Below are 17,158 nucleotides of genomic sequence, written 5' to 3' on the forward strand. Positions count from 1 at the left end.
AATTTGGCTACAGCGTTACCATAGTGACTACAAGTCTACAAGTCATACTACCTTCCTCTCGTATAACTTGTAATTCTAGTTTGTTTAGCAAATATTAAGGTTTAAGAAGAAAGACTATAATGTGTCCCTTATTAAATACTCCTTCCGTTTCATAATGTAAGTCATTCTAGCATTTCTCACATTTATATTGATGTTAATAAATCTAGATAGAATACATTGTGAAACGGAGGAAGTAGTGTATACTATATAAGAGTGGAAAGGTAATCGAGGGTAAAATAGAAAGAAATTTAAATGAGAAGTGATTAATGAGACTATTAGTACTCTATTGTGATAATTATTTTGGGACAAATTCAAATTCTAGAAATACAATTATTATGGGACGGAGGTAGTACATTTTATCAAACCGAGGAGAAGAAGAGACATGACTCAAATTTCAAACTGACGCAACACTATTCTCTAATTCAAATTTCAGTATCCGCTACTACTGGTGGCGTCCACTTCAAAACTGATACTTTCCGGCGAGTCGCTGAGCAAACACCGCACCTCGTCGAGCTCGACGACGTCCTGCGTCCATGGATGCTGGTGCAGCTTCCGCAGTCCGCCCAGCCTCTCGGCGACCTCCTTCATCGCCGGCCTGTCGCCGCCGCACATCTGCAGGCACTCCAGAGCCAGCAGCGTGATCTCCTCCAGCAACTCACCGCTCGCCTCGCTCTTCACCTGCTCATCCAGTATCAAATCGGCTCTGTTCTCCCTCATGGCGGCCAAGAACCTCGCCGACAAGCTCCGCCCCTCATCCGGCCCGTCGAGGCAGAGCGGCTTCTTGCCGGTGAGCAGCTCGAGCAGGACAACGCCGAAGCTGTACACGTCGCTCTTCTCCGTGAGCTGGCATGTCTGCATGTATTCTGGGTCGAGGTAACCGCACGTCCCCTGCACCATGGTAAAAAAAGACACGAATATTAGGAAATGACCTAATATTAAAAAAATTAAGTAATTATTTATTCTTTTCATATCATTTGATTTATTGTTAAATATACTTTCATGTACACATATGGTTTTACATATTTCACAAAATTTTTTGAATAAGACGAACGGTCAAACATATGCTAAAAAGTCAACGGTGTCAAATATTTTGAAACGGAGGGAGTAATTAGAAAGGGTGAGGCTTTAAACTCAGGTCGTCTAACCCACTACCTTGTGGAGCTAGCCGGAAAACCTCTGGGCATTTCTCACCTGCACCATGGTCATCATTTGGGCTTCGTCAGTGGGAGCCAAGATGGAGGCGCCGAAGTCGGACACCTTGGCCATGATGCTCTCGTCGAGGAGGATGTTGGAGGACTTGACATCGCCATGGAGGATCGGCGGCGACGCGAAGGAGTGCAGGTACGCGAGTGACTCCGCCGACTCGTGGGCGATCCGGAGACGGGAAGCGAAGGAGATGGCGCCGGCAGATCCGCCATGGATGAGCTGGTACAAGGTGCCATTGGGGACGTACTCGTAGACCAACATGGGGACGTCGACCTCGAGGCAGCAGCCGAGTAGCTTGACGATGTTCTTGTGGTTGACCTGGGAGAGGATCAGCATCTCCTTCCCGAATTCCTTCTTGTTCCTCTCGTCCATTAGCTTGCACCGCTTGATGGCGACAACGAGGTCGTCGGAGGCTGCAGCCACCCAGCCCTTGTACACGGTGCCGTGGCCGCCGCGGCCGAGGACGTTGCTCTCGTCGAAGCCGTTGGTCGCCTGCTCGAGCTGCTCCTCGGTGTATATGGTGAACGCGTTGCTCTTCCTCGCGTTCAGCTCCTCGTACAGAAGCAGGCCGCCATGTCGCTTGAAGTAGCTGCGCTTGATGTCGGCAAGCGCTCTTCGCTGGTGTACTAGGTATGAGCTCAGGAAGCTCATCACGATGATAGCGATGCCACCGGTGACGCCTGTTTACGAGGGAAAAATATGATAGTCTAAGAGCAAGTATATATCGAGAAGAGAAATAAGAAGAGAAGAGTAGCGGGTTACAGATTTATAGTCAGCTGTATCACAAACTACAAGACACAATATGTTTATGATAGGTGGGACCACATATTACTAATGCGATATATATTTATTGGTAACTATGTGTATGAGTTGGCTATTAAATTGACTATAGATGATTTAAAGTTAGTGGTTGGCTATATTATTAAACTTGCTCTAAGTTACGCTTGAAATACTTTATATGTATATACATCATGTTTGACTTTTTTTTGCGCTTTTCAAAATACAAATTTGACCACAATATATTCTATATTGAATTAAGCATATAAAAATTATCGAACTTATTAAAGTCCATGCGTGCTAGCTGTGCGTGCATATATTAGAGTAGATGATGACAGGGCAAGCTCAATTGCATTTGTGAAAGTGCATGTAGCCTAATGGTTACAGTGACATGAGTAGCACCCTAAGATTCTGAGTCAAATCTCTATGGGAGCAAATTTTTATTTAAGGGCTAAGTTTTATATTCGATAGGCTAAATTCCTAATTTAAATGACTGCATATATTCGGTTGAATATAGAGGCTGGGTAAAAAATATACCCTTCTCTGAAAAAAAAATTTGCTCAATTGCATTTTTGTTACGTACCGATAGCTATGATCGCTGAGACCGGGAGCCGGTAAGATCGTTTAAATTTCAGGTCCGGCAAAGATCGTTTCAGGTCCGGCTCGCAGATGAGTACTCCACTCTTGTTGCTCTTGTGCTCTCCTTCTGGACACGAGCAGTTGTGTCCGCCGGGAAAATTACTGCAAATCATCCCGTCCGGACACCCGTCATTTCCAGGAGCACATACGTCAATATCTGCATATAGGATGGCATTGGAACCAGACCAAATTAAGAGCTTGTTTGGTTTGTAGGATTTTTAAAACATAGGAATAAAGAAAACATAGAAATAGTATAGAAATGCATGTATAAACTTAAGGATTGAAAAACATAGAAAATTTTTCTATGGTTGTGTAGCAAACAATCCAAAGGATTGAAAACATTGGGTTGGAGTGGATTATTTTTTTCCTTTGTTTTCCCTAAAAAAGTGGAGGGATAGGAATTTTTAGTTTGGTGCATTCCTTTGAAACGAATGACAGTATAGTGTCCATTTCAAAGGATTGCCTATTCCTGTACTTTTCCTTTACAATTCCTTTGAAACGAATAAGTCCTAAGCATATAGAAAATTTTTTGAAATCCAGATGACACTATATAATACAGTTAGATGCATGTTACGTGTGCATTCATATAAGTTCACAGGGATGAATACGTGCACATGGTGAGTGTTTTGTTTGCGTTTTTCTTTGTTTCTTAAAAAAGGGCTGCTATATAACGGAATCCGTTTTCGAACGGGATGATCCCGAGTAGGTATCAGGTGTGATACCTATCAGGTATCAGACGATTCTACACATGTTTTAGGTGACACTTGCAAAGTATCATGTGATACTTATCAGGTATCATGCGATTTCTACCACGTATCGTGTAATACTCGCGAGGTATCATGTGATACCTGTCAGGTATCAGACGATTTCTACCACGTATCGTGTGATACTCGTGAGGTATCATGTCAGGTATAAGATGATTTATACTTATATATCGCGTGATACTTAAGAGTTATCGGATGATACTTACCAGGTATCAGGTGATTCCTAGTAGATATAATTGTGCATCCCGTTGGGGGAGGAGCATCCCGACGCGCTGCCGGCCACCTGCAGCCCTCCCCCTGTAGACGAGGATGGCGACGGCGACGGCAGGGGACGGGCGCGGCGGCGGCGGCGAGGGACGACGACGGTGGCGGGTGCGGGCGTGGCGACGACTGTAGGGGACGGGCGCGGCGGCGGTGGGGGACGGGGACGGCGGCGGCGGGGGACGGGCGCGGCGGCGAGGGATGCTGACGGCGGCGGCAGCGGCGGTAGGGGACAAGGACAGGGATGGGCGCGCGCTGATGGCTTCGGCCGCGTCGCATGAGTGAGAATCGCATTTGTGGAGGAGGAGTATCCCATTGGGGAACGGTATCCCGTCCCCTAGCATTCCCGTAAAAAAAAATTATAGTACAGTTAAATGTACATGCAACTCAGGCTTGGTTTAGTTCCTAATTTTTTTTCCCAAAAACATCACATTGAATCTTTGAATCTTGTATGGAGCATTAAATATAAATTAAAAAAACTAATTATATAGTTAGGGGTTAAATCGCGAGACGAATCTTTTCAATCTAATTAGTCCATAATTAGCCATAAGTGCTATAGTAACACATATATGCTAAGGGCATGTACAAAAGGTAGAGTTAGATATGAACTCTACATTATTTAGAGACTAGCATCCTACAACAATTAGAGACAATATAGTCTCTAATAATTAATGTATCAAAATACTTTTTCTTACTCTTCTTTCCTTTCTTTCAACACCATGCAACAAAATTTGCTCTAATAAATGCTAAGAATCGACTCTGAGCCGTTGTCATGCATAACAACCGTACTCCTTTCTCTTTCTTCCATGTCATCAAATTTACTTGCATGGCAATTGAGAGAGACCACTAATAAACACCATTGTACATGCCCTAATGACGGATTAATTAGGCTCAAAAGATTCGTCTCGCGGTTTCCAGACGAGTTATGAAATTAGTTTTTTCATTCGTATCCGAAAACCCCTTCCGACATCCGGTCAAACATCCGATGTGACATCCAAAAATTTTCTTTTCGTGAACTAAACAGGCTTCAGTAGGACTAAAAGATATACTTAGTACCGATTTTCATTATTAAAATAAAAAATCACGTGCAACTCCCCACAAATCATTCTAAAAAAAAACTCTCCACAAATCCGGGAACTCAAATCAGTGGTATTGGAGACGGACGGACGTACCTGTGCATCCGCCGGGGAGGTAGGGGTTGCCCTTGTACCCACTCGTGCAGTTGCACACGTAGCCATCAGCCGTGCCGACGCACGCGCTGTGGTCGCTGACGCACGCGTAGGTATCTTTCATTCTTGCTTCCTTGCACTTCTCGCTGCCCGCCGCGAAGTTGAGCACGACGGGGACCGTGCCGTTCTTGTTTCTGAAAAACTTATCGGTTGTCGCGTAGTCCCTCTCGAAGCTGAAGCTTTTAGCCTCCATCAACACGGCGTGGCTGCACCAGGTGTAATTGTCCGGCGACCAGCTGTTATTAAATAATAATGGCCCGCTGAATTCAAGCCGGTAGGATTTGAGTCCCACGGGGATGGCCATCTCGCAGCATCCCGCGCCAGAGCAGTAGCCGTTCCTGATGTTGCTCCCGTTGCCGAAGCATGTGGACATGCAGACGTTCAGGATCGGGTCGACTGACGCCTCCTCTCCGGATAGCAAGACGAGCACGTTGCAGCCGACGGTGACGAATTGGTTGTCCTCGTAGGAGAAGCGGTACGGCAGCTCCGTCACGTCGAGGCCCATCCACGAGCTGTTCTTCAACGGGGCGCCGGTTGGGTCGTTCTCGTCCTTGCACTGCCAGGAGATGCTGTTGGCAATCCGGATCTTGCCGTGGAGCAGGTTGATGTCGAGCACGGCCACCACCTGCTAAAAAGAACACGAATATTAGGGAAAGACCAGTGGCGGAGCCAAAAATTATATAAGACTAAGAATAAGGTAGGGCTCGACTAATGGAGTTTTAGTTTTCTGAAAAATTTACATGGTGAATCAACAAAATTTAAGCAAGTTTTTGGAGACAGGCCTAGGGCTCAAGCCTTAGCTGCTCTAGGCCTGTCTCCGCCCCCGAAAGACCTAATATCAAATATAATTAGAAGGGGTGAGGCTTCGAACCCAGATCGTCCAGCCCACTACTTTGTGAAGCTAGCCAAAATATCCCTAGGTGTTTCTGGCACCACTTGCTGCCGATCGGTGCCGAGGCGAAGCTGCGGGGTGTCGTGGACGCACTCGAGGCTGAAATCGTCGGACAGCGAGCAGTTTGGCCCGATGCCGAACGGGTACTCGATGTCGACGTTGCCGCACTTCTTCGGACACAGCGGCGACGGCGGCGGCCGCCGTGATGCGGCCGCGATCAGAGGCTGCAGGGCGAGCAAAGCTAGGCCAAGGAAGAGCAGCATTGGATGATGCTTCGTCATCCGTGCCTGGAGGTGGCTGTCGTAGCAGATGCTAATTTTTGAGAGGAGAATGTATAGGCGTGTTAAATTCTTGAGAAACTTGACATCTATGCTAAGCTAGCTTCATGCATGTTATATAGTACTTGGGCGAACCCGATGACTTGAGTGTTAGAATAATTGGGCTAGGCCCAACTTATAATATTAAATCTCAAAGGCCCATAATAAGTGTTGAGGATAATAATACCACCTCAGGATTTAAGCGAGAAATATCTCAACCTAAATAGGGAGTTATTGGAGGCTCCCTGTTGACCAGTTGAGGTAGGGGTCGGAATACCACACGCGCGCGCCGGGCCGTGGGCGAGGGCGAGGGCGAGGGCGTGGATGGCGGCGGGCGGGCGTCACTATCCTTTTGCAGGCACTAACCCACGTTCCCACGATTCCCTCCGCAACAGCGCGTCCACGTTCCACGTTCCCACGATTCCCTCCGCAACAGCGCGTCCATGTTCTTTCTCCTGATAGATAAGGAGGCCGCGAGTCCGATCCATTTTCTTAGCTTCTTTCCCGGTGTTAGTTTCTTCTTCTCCGCGCCTGAGTTGCTCTCGCTTCCTCGCTTCTGATCTCTTGCGCGCACGAGAGATTGGAAGGAGCAGTGCCTCCGAAACCACACCTTCGCCTGAGATCTGCACCGGGTAGGCGGGTGATCAGGTTTTTGGGGAGTGCCTCCCGCACGACTGCTCGACTGCTCATCGCCATGTCTGGAGTTGCCGCCGCCACTGCTGGCGGTGGTGGTACGCCGCCGACAGGAGCTGGATCCGGAGCTGGTGCGCCAGGAGGTGCCGTGAACGACAACAACAACGGAGGCAATTCTGCCTCACCATCCAGCGGAGGGCCATTCTCGGGGTATACTCTTCTCCTCCTGCTACTGTTGTTAGCGCTATTCCTGTTCCCATTGTTAGCGCTATCGCTATACTATGTGCGCTATGTTCTTGTTCCTGTTCTACATAATGCCTCTAGCATGTTATCGTGTTACTGGTATGTTCCTGTTCCTGACATTCATGATGCGCATAGTATGCTACTGGTTATGTTAAGATCACCCTACACTGCTTATGCCATGATCATTGCTTTAACTTTTTGGATTAAAATATGCCGATTAATGACTATATTTCCAACAATCCAAAAACCTGATAGGTCATTTTCGGTAGTTGGCTTTGCTGCTGCACTGAAACCACATGCTTTTGATGGTTCAAACTATAAGAGATGGAAAGCACGTGCACTATTGTGGTTGACAGCGATGCAGTGCTTCTATGTTTCACGGGGCAAACGAAGTGAACCACCTCTTTCTCCTGAGGAAGAGGCTAAGTTCGAGGCTTCGGATTGCCTGTTCCGTGGAGCATTGATCAGTGTACTCGCTGACAACATAGTGGACGTGTACATGCACATGCCTTCTGGGAAGGACATGTGGGATGCACTTGAGGCCAAGTTCGGAGTTTCTGACGCCGGCAGTGAGCTGTATGTCATGGAGCAGTTCTATGACTACAAGATGGTCGATGACCGTTCTGTAGTAGAACAAGCTCATGAGATTCAGATGCTGGCTAAAGAACTTGAGAACAACAACTGTGAGTTGCCGGACAAGTTTGTGGCGGGTGGCATTATTGCCAAACTACCACCTTCTTGGTCGGACTTTGCCACTTCTCTAAAGCACAAGAGACAAGAGTTCAGTGTTCCTGATCTCATTGGCTCTTTGGGTGTTGAGGAGAAGGCGAGGGCAAAGGACGTGCGGGGCAAAAAGGTTGAGGGAGGTTCTAGTGCCAATATGGTACAGAAGAAGAACCCTCATGCATCCCACAACAACAAGAAAGTCAAGCCTGATGTCAAACCCAAGGCTGCAACCAATTTTAAGAAGAAAGGCAAGGGAAAGGCAAAGGGAGACTGCTTTGTGTGTGGCAAGTATGGGCATTGGGCCAAGGACTGTCCTGAGCGCAAAGACAGGAAGTCTGCCAACATGGTCATTAGCGAGGGCGGAGGAACATCGGGGTACGGTAAAATATTACCTACAGTTCTCTCTGTTTTTCATTCACCTGATTGGTGGGTGGATACTGGTGCTAATATTCATGTATGTGCTGACATTTCTCTGTTTTCTTCTTATCAGGTCGGGAGAGGTTCCTCCTTGTTGATGGGAAACGGGTCGCTTGCGGCTGTTCATGGTGTTGGTACGGTCGATCTGAAGTTTACTTCGGGAAAGACCGTGCAGCTGAAGAACGTGCAGCATGTCCCTTCAATAAAGAAGAATCTAGTTAGCGGCTCTCTATTGTGTAGAGAAGGTTTTAGACTTGTGTTTGAGTCCAATAAATGTGTCGTTTCTAAATATGGGACTTTTGTTGGAAAAGGTTATGACAGCGGAGGCTTGTTCCGCTTTTCTTTGAATGACATGTGTAATAATCATAATGCTGTGAACCATATTAGCGAGAATGATGAGTCTAATGTGTGGCATTCGTGACTCTGTCATGTGAATTTCGGTTGTATGACGCGCTTAGCTAACATGAGTTTAATTCCAAAATTCACTTTGGTCAAAGGTTCCAAGTGCCATACTTGTGTTCAATCGAAACAACCTCGCAAGGCTCACAAGGCGTCTGAGGCGAGGAATTTGGCACCTCTAGAACTTGTTCATTCCGATTTGTGCGAAATGAACGGCGTGTTGACTAAAGGGGGAAAGAAATATTTCATGACACTGATAGATGATTGCACTAGATTTTGCTATGTGTATCTATTGAAAACAAAGGATGAGGCATTGCATTACTTTAAAATCTATAAAGCTGAGGTAGAAAACCAACTTGAAAGGAAAATCAAACGGTTGAGGTCTGATAGAGGTGGGGAGTATTTTTCCAATGAGTTTGCATCCTTTTGCGAAGAGTTTGGAATTATTCATGAGATGATGCCTCCCTATTCACCCCAATCAAATGGGGTGGCCGAAAGAAAGAACCGTACTCTAACTGAGATGGTGAATGCCATGTTAGACACTGCGGGGCTTTCCAAGGAATGGTGGGGTGAGGCAGTTTTGACTGCGTGTCATGTCCTGAATAAAATTCCAATGAAGCATAAGGAAGTAACACCATTCGAGGAATGGGAAAGGAAGAAGTTAAATCTCTCATACCTATGAACATGGGGCTGTTTGGCCAAGGTAAATGTACCTATAGCCAAAAAGCGGAAACTTGGACCAAAAACTGTTGATTGTGTGTTTTTTGGTTATGCTATCCACAGTGTGGGTTATAGATTCTTAATAGTAAACTCTGGAGTACCCGACATGCATGCTGGTACAATTCTTGAGTCTAGAGATGCTACATTCTTTGAGAATGAATTTCCTATGAAATATACACCTAGCACTTCTAGTAAAGAAACTGTCATGCCCCATGAGCACTTTGCACCGATAGAACACAATGATCAAACGCCTGAGGAAAATCCTGAGGAGGACAACATTGTAGATACTCGCAAGCGTAAGAGACAAAGGGTTGCAAAATCCTTTGGAGATGACTACATTGTATACCTCGTGGATGACACCCCAAGAACCATAGAAGAGGCATATTCATCTCCTGACGCTGACTACTGGAAGGAAGCAGTACGCAGTGAAATGGACTCGATTATGTCTAATGGTACTTGGGAAGTCGTTGAGCGTCCATATGGGTGCAAGCCCGTAGGATGCAAATGGGTTTTCAAGAAAAAACTTAGGCCTGATGGTACAATCGAAAAGTACAAGGCAAGACTTGTGGCCAAGGGTTATACCCAAAAGGAAGGCGAGGACTTCTTCGACACATACTCACCAGTTGCTCGCTTGACCACGATTCGAGTACTACTTGCTCTGGCAGCCTCTCATGGTCTTCTCGTCCATCAGATGGACGTTAAGACAGCTTTCCTAAACGGAGAGCTGGAGGAGGAGATCTATATGGATCAACCAGACAGGTATGTACTAGAAGGTCAGGAGGGAATGGTGTGTAAACTATTGAAATCCTTGTATGGCCTCAAGCAAGCACCAAAGCAATGGCATGAGAAGTTTGACACCACGCTTACATCTGCAGGCTTTGTTGTGAACGAAGCTGACAAATGTCTATACTATCGCTATGGTGGGGGAGAAGGGGTGATCTTGTGCTTATATGTCGATGACATACTGATCTTTGGGACCAGCCTTAATGTGATTGAGGAGGTCAAAGACTATCTGTCCAAGAGTTTTGAAAAGAAGGATTTGGGAGAGGCTGATGTTATTCTTAACATCAAACTACAAAAAGGAGATGAGGGTGGGATTACACTTGTGCAATCCCACTATGTGGACAAGGTTTTAAGTCGCTTTGGATATAGTGACTGCAAGCCAGCTCCTACTCCTTATGATCCCAGCGTGCTATTAAGGAAAAACCGAAGAATAGTAAGGGATCAACTGAGATACTCTCAAATCATTGGTTCATTGATGTACTTGGCTAGCGCAACGAGGCCTGACATCTCATTTGCTGTAAGCAAGCTGAGCCGGTTTGTCTCAAATCCGGGAGATGATCATTGGCAGGCTCTGGAAAGAGTAATGCGCTATTTAAAGGGCACTACGAGCTATGGAATTCACTATACCGGGTATCCAAAAGTACTAGAAGGGTATAGTGACTCAAACTGGATATCTGATGCTGATGAGATAAAAGCCACAAGTGGATATGTGTTCACACTTGGAGGTGGCGCTGTTTCCTGGAAGTCTTGCAAGTAGACCATCTTAACGAGGTCAACAATGGAAGCAGAACTTACAGCACTAGATACTGCGACAGTTGAGGCCGAGTGGCTTCGTGAACTCCTGATGGATTTGCCGGTGGTTGAAAAACCAGTGCCAGCTATCCTAATGAACTGCGATAATCAAACAGTGATTATTAAAGTGAACAGTTCAAAGGACAACATGAAGTCATCTAGACACATCAAGAGAAGACTGAAATCTGTCAGAAAGCAGAAAAACTCCGGAGTGATAGCATTGGACTATGTCCAAACGGCTAGAAATCTGGCAGATCAGTTTACCAAGGGGCTACCACGTAATGTGATAGACAGTGCATCGAGGGAAATGGGCTTGATACCCACCTAAGGTTGTATAATAGTGGAAACCTGTCCATTGTGATCGGAGATCCCGTGAATTTGGATGGTGAAACAAACTATTGTGTGACTGAGAGAAGAGACCCTTGAAAGGGGCTCATTTTCATGATGTGCTTATCTTCTTTCCTGCATGGTAGGATGGCTTATGTATTAATGTGATCCGAGTGGCTTTTCCAAGCAGAGATGTTGACCTGCAGAACATCTCAGAAGGAACACACCTATATGAGTTCGACTGCTAGTCACAGTCTATGAGGTTTGGGCGATCTCTAGATACTCATGAAAGGCCTGGAGTTTGACTTATATGCTCCAAACAGAGGGGATACGAACGGCAGTCCAGTACCAGTCAAGGTTCTGAGTGAAATCTGATCACACAAAACTCACAATTCAAGGCATAGTCCATTGTTCAGTTGTGGTCTGATGTAGCTCATTTCCTAGGTGGAAGTTCAACTTAACAGTCTCCACCAAAACCCTGGTATATCAAACAGGCACAACATTGAGAACATTTCTTATGAGCCTTGAAATTTGGTGGGGATTGTTAGAATAATTGGGCTAGGCCCAACTTATAATATTAAATCTCAAAGGCCCATAATAAGTGTTGAGGATAATAATACCACCTCAGGATTTAAGCGAGAAATATCTCAACCTAAATAGGGAGTTATTGGAGGCTCCCTGTTGACCAGTTGAGGCAGGGGTCGGAATGCCACACGCGCGCGCGCGCTCCGGGCCGTGGGCGTGGGCGAGGGCGAGGGCGAGGGCGTGGGCGTGGGCGTGGGCGTGGCTGGTGTCACACCCTGAAGTTCTCCTCCTAAGCCTAAAATTGAATTAATAAGAGACTCTAAGAAAACACCGGTGCAAAGCAAGAGTAAACCCTGCTAAATCAATGCAAATAATAATCGGAATTGGCATGTGGAATTTTTCTTGAGTTATACATGTCGAAATTCACTAACAAGATTTTTAGTGGAATTTTCAGAGCTCTCAAAATAATTTTAACCATTTAAAATCGAGCTTGCAATATTTTAAATCCCAGGGAAATTCTTTTCCTCCTTTTCTTTTGTTTTCCTTTCCCCTCCTTTTCCTCTTCTTGGGCCGTCGGCCCAATCCACCTGTAGCGCCCGTTCCGTCGTGGCGCCTAACGGGAAAATTATCTCTTAAAAAACCTAATTGCGAAATTTGTTTCTTTGCTTGTTGTCTAGTGTCCGTGCCATCTCAAGATCTCAATCCCCGATCTATCGTCGAGTTCAAATCCAAATCCAAATCCTTCCAAATCAAATTCCTCCGCAAAAGTCTATTTTGCCTCCCCCGGGGGTCGATGGGCCGATTTCCTCCCGGCCCATCTCCCCCTCTCCCCCGGCGCGCTCCCGCTCTCTCTCCCTCTCTCTCGCTCTCTCTCGCCCCCTCCCCTTCCCGGCGCGCTCCCTCTCCCCTCTCCCTCAGCTCCGCTCCGCTCCGCCCGCGCGCCGCGCGCACGTGCGCGGGAGCGGCGCCGAGCGCTCCTCCTCCTCCGCTCTGTCCGCGCGCGTGCGCGTGAGTCACCGCGCCGAGCGCCTCCTCCCCTCGCTTTCCTTCTCCTCTCCCTGGCGAGCTCCCCGCTCGCAAAGCCGGCCCCCGCGCGCTGTTGTTCGCGCGCGCGCCCACGTGGTCCTCGCCCGCACCGCGTGGTCGCCGCCCGGCCCCGCTGCCCTGCCGCGCCTGCAGCCGCTCGGCCCCGCAGCCAGCGCGCGTGCTCGAGCCGCGCCTCTCCATCCGCCGCGTCCTCCCATTGCAAGCCGCGCGCGCGTGCCGAGTGGCCGACCATCTGGTCGCCGCCGCCGTCACCCTCTGCCGCGCCAGCCTGCGCCTGTCGCCCGTGTCGTCGCGCCGCTCCAAACCGCCCCGCCGTCATCGCCGTCGTCATCGCCTCGGCCCCGCCACTCCGCGCGCAAGCCGCCAAGGGACGGAGGCCGAGCCCTCCTCCCTCTGCCTCGACACCCCCGCTCCCCTCCCCCTTTTCCCAAAGAAGAAAGGGGCGAGCCCCCCTTTCTCTCCCTCCTTTTTCCCCTTTTCCTCCCGCCGTCGTCATCCTCCCTCCCTCCTGTCGCCGTTTTGGCCGCTAGCCGGAGCGACAGCTCGTGCCTTGACCGCCAAAGTCGGTTTCCAAACCGACATTGCCGCCCCCTATAAACCCAAGCGCCCTCCCTTCCCTTTTCTCCCATTCTTCCCTGTTTCTCGCCCGCGCCATTGCCGTCCCTCTCGCCGACCGCAGCCGTCGCGTGTGTGCCGGAGGAGCCGGTGCGCACTAGGACGCGGAAGGGGACTCCGGGCGCTCGTCTTCCTCCTCTTAACCGGCCCGATGCCGGAGAGATCCCTCCCGCGCCGTCGGCCTCTCGTCACAGCGCCCCTCCTCACCTCGTGATGCCTCCCTCCGTTCTTCCTCCTCGCTCCATCTCCTCCCCCTAGCTTTCGGTAGTAGCTCGAGTAGACTCCCCGTAGTTAGCCGGCGCCGCCCCGACCGTTGCCGTCGCTCGCCGTGTGCTCGCCGCCGTCGCCGCTCGAGCTCCGTAGCACCCACACGTCGCCAGCCTTGCTCGGTGTAGCTCCGTCCAATCCGACGCTAGCATCGAGTTCCCGAAACCGCGTAGATGCTCTCACCGCCGGGAATCGGTCCCTCGTGACCTCGTCGGCGTTTCCCTCTTCCCTCCCCGCCGGTTGTCGCCGCCGCGATTCGCCGCCGTCGAACTCCCTCTGGCGAATCCGAGCCGTTGGCTCGTCTCCCCTCATCACGAACAACTGCCCGGTGTGCTAGCTTTTGCCCGTATCGCCGTGGTTCGCTCCGCCGCCCGGCCGCCGTCCATTCGCGGCCGCCGCCCGCCGTCCATTCGCGGCCGGGTCGTCGTCTACCTCCCGCCGGCCCGCGTGGCAGCCACGTAGGCGCCACGTCGGCGCCAGCTCAGCCTAGACCGGGTCGAGCCGACCCCGGTCAGTCCCTCCCCGTGCGCGCGTTCCACCGCGAGCCGTGAGGCTGCGCGTGGGCCCGCTGCATCCGCGTCCACCGCGAAAAGCGCGCGTGCACCGCGTCCCTCCCCCGCCCGCGCGCATGAGCCGCGTACTCCCTCCGCACGGTGAGCCGAGCCGCTGACAAGCGGGTCCCACCCGGGACCGCGCATGGTGAGCCCGGTCCACCGGCTCTCTCTCTCCTCCCTCCCGCGCGCGCGCGTCTTGGGCCGCTCTGGGCCACCTTCTTGGGCCGGCCGGCCCGTTAAGCTCGGCCGAGCCGCCCTTTCTCTCGGGCCGCGCCCTAGCCGCCCGAGGGAAGTCTATATTCCCTCCCTCTCCCCTTTTCTTTTCTTTTCTTTTCCAAAAAAAAGGGATTTAATTAAATCCTTTTCCTTTAGACCAAAAATCCAATAATCTTAGAAATTCAATATCTTTCCAACCGTAAATCCGTTTGACTCCGTTCAACTTCCAAAATTCATCAAATCTCGAGATCTATCTAATGGCACGCTTAGAGGTCGTTAATAGGGCTTTATTTTCGCTGTTTGTTGAGTTGCCCCGTTTCGCGTGTAGTTTCGGAGCCCGAAGACCCGCAGTGCGAGGATTTTGAGGATCAAGCTCCAGATCTCGAGCAAGGCAAGCCACCTTTGAACATCTTGAGCCTATATTTGAAATTCAATTATGTTGCTTGCAAAATATTATGCATTGATAGGATCACACTTAATCTGTTGTCCCATCTGCGAAGCAGATTGGCGGACTTACTTAATTTGTCGCATTTGATCCTTCCATTGTTAATTGCTATACCATGTCCCCTTGTAACCACCCAGTTGCGCCTCGATACTCGCGCACTCTGTGCGAGTATCGACGGTCGCCTTCAAACTTAAAATCTGAGTAACAACTTGGGTAAAACTGGAGTTTTACAAAAGACTTGGAAAACCCGACACTTGGGTCGGTGCTTGCGAACTAAATGAATTTCCAAAACCGCGGACCGGGGAACGTACCGAGTGTACGGTTTCCCGCTCTCGCACTTAAGGACCGATTCCTTGGAATTTCATCCAAACATAAGACAAGTACGACCACATGGGTGGAATGGGACACCCCTGGCTGAGTAACTAGCTTATCAGGGGAGCCTTGATGCCGAGAGACATGTGGATTCGCCGGGGTGGTGTCGGGTAGGACCCCTGGGCTTCCTGGCACAGTATGGTCTGGGACCTAACCTGTTGTTGGTCTGGGACCCCTCTCGTCGGCATATGGTAAACCTGTATCGGCTTTCGAAATGCCTTGTCATGAAAGCTTGGAGGTCTCCCGACGTGGCTGATCCCCACGGGCTGGGTGACCCGGGTTAGTAATGTCGTGTGGGTAAAGCGTACCCCCTCTTCAGAGGTCATTAAACTGTTCGAACAGCCGTGCCCACGGTCACGGGCGGATGTGAGGTGATTCCTAGCGTAGTTTTGTTTGACTACTGCTTGTGAAATTGCTGTGTGAAAAGGGGTTCGGTGTTTGAAAAATCTGCAGCTGATGGGATCAGCTAGGCCCGGGTGGCCGTTTGAAAAGTTGTTGGCCTGGGTGGCCGTTTGAAAAGTTGTTAGCCGGGTGGCCGTTGAAAAAGCTGTTGGCCGGGTGCCAACCTTGTTTAAATTCTAAAGACTGATACATTGCACATACTCCGACCGGACGAGACGCACTGTCTCATCCGTGTCGTTTGAGAAGCACTCACTTAGTTGTTTCAGAAAAGAGTTCAAATAAAATTAATTGCAGAAACATCAGCCTTTCCTTGAAGCCTGCATTAAACACTTACTTCCCATGGCTTGCTGAGTACTCCCGTACTCACCCTTGCACTATATAAATAATCCCCCCCTAGTTGCTGAAGAAGATGAAGCGGGTCCTGCTGATGAGGAGTTCTTCCAGGAGCAAGCCGGCTACAATGAGTTTTAGGGTTTCGGCCTAGTTCCCAAGTCGCGCCTGTGTTGATTGGTCCAAGTCCTGGCTTCCGCTTTCCTTTTGTAATGCAGTTGTGAGCTCGGGATCTGTCCGCAGCCCAACATGACTGTACATCTACTCTATAATAAAGAGACCTCTGTTGCTGTGATATTCTGTCTCCCTGTGATACCAGCACTGTTTCCTGGGACTGGTATCGATTAACAGGTTAATTTGGAGCGTCACGGGCTAGTTCCGGTCGGGACTAGTTCGGGGCGTGACACCACCCCGCCGCGCGCGCCCTCCTCCTTGTGGGCCGGCCCAAGCCGCCCTCCCTCTCTCCCCGGGACGCCGACAGGTGGGCCCCACCTGTTGGGCCCGTCTCCTTCCTCCAGTCGGCGCCGCCGCGCCCGCAACCGCCGCCGCGTCCACGCCTCCGCCTCCTCCGGGCCACGTCAGCCACGCCCGCGCGTGCGCCTCATCTCCCGCACCCACTTCTCCTCTCTCTCTCCCGCCCGCGCCCGCGCCCGAGATGGCCGGGATTCGATTTTCGAATCCCGCCTCTCTCTCCTCCCCCACTCCCCACGTTGGCCGGCAAAATCCCGCCCCTACCGGCCACGTCTAGGGCTCCCCTCCCCTATTTAGGCTTCCCCGTCGCTCCCTCTCGCTTTTTCCCCATCTCGCCGAACTCCCTCGTGCTCCCCATTGCTCCCGCGCCGTGCAACCACCCGCCGCCGCCGTTTCCGTTACTCCGGCCGCCGCTAGCCGCCGCTAGGGTCGCCGCGGCACCGCGCCATCGCCGCCGTCGGGTTCGCGAGGCTAAGCTCCACCCCGGCCGCCCCTTCCCCGTCGAGTTTCGTCGCCGGAATTCGCATCCCCTCGCGCTCCGGTGAGTTCAACCTCTACCGCCGCCTTCGGCCATGGATGCCCGTCACCGTGGTTCATCTCCCTCCCTCTAATCTCTCTCTTCTCCTTCCTTAGGGCACCCCGAATCCCGTCCGCCCGTTGCCATCGTCCTCCCGTGGCTTGCCGTCGCCGTTCGCCGTCGTCTTCCTCCGCGCCGGCCACCCTCGGTGAGGTTTCCTCTCCCATCTATTC

At 50.4% G+C, this 17,158-nt stretch overlaps 2 protein-coding genes across 2 annotated transcripts; both read right to left on the bottom strand.

The window, feature by feature from the left end:
- Positions 1-468: 468 nt before the first annotated feature.
- Positions 469-1,896, bottom strand: LOC136357049 (wall-associated receptor kinase 3-like). Its single transcript, XM_066311778.1, has 2 exons — positions 1,231-1,896; positions 469-927 (listed from the first exon to the last, which is right to left on the bottom strand). Exons 1-2 carry the CDS (start codon positions 1,894-1,896, stop codon positions 469-471), a joined length of 1,125 nt encoding a protein of 374 aa, XP_066167875.1.
- A 1,741-nt stretch (positions 1,897-3,637) lies between these two features.
- On the bottom strand, positions 3,638-6,088 carry LOC107276480 (wall-associated receptor kinase 2). The gene is made up of 3 exons (XM_066311779.1): positions 5,849-6,088; positions 4,859-5,540; positions 3,638-4,023 (listed from the first exon to the last, which is right to left on the bottom strand). Exons 1-3 carry the CDS (start codon positions 6,086-6,088, stop codon positions 3,638-3,640), a joined length of 1,308 nt encoding a protein of 435 aa, XP_066167876.1.
- Between the last annotated feature and the right edge of the window lie 11,070 nt (positions 6,089-17,158).

Source organism: Oryza sativa, chromosome 6 (genome assembly GCF_034140825.1).
Source record: "Oryza sativa Japonica Group chromosome 6, ASM3414082v1".
Classification (NCBI taxonomy): domain Eukaryota; kingdom Viridiplantae; phylum Streptophyta; class Magnoliopsida; order Poales; family Poaceae; genus Oryza; species Oryza sativa.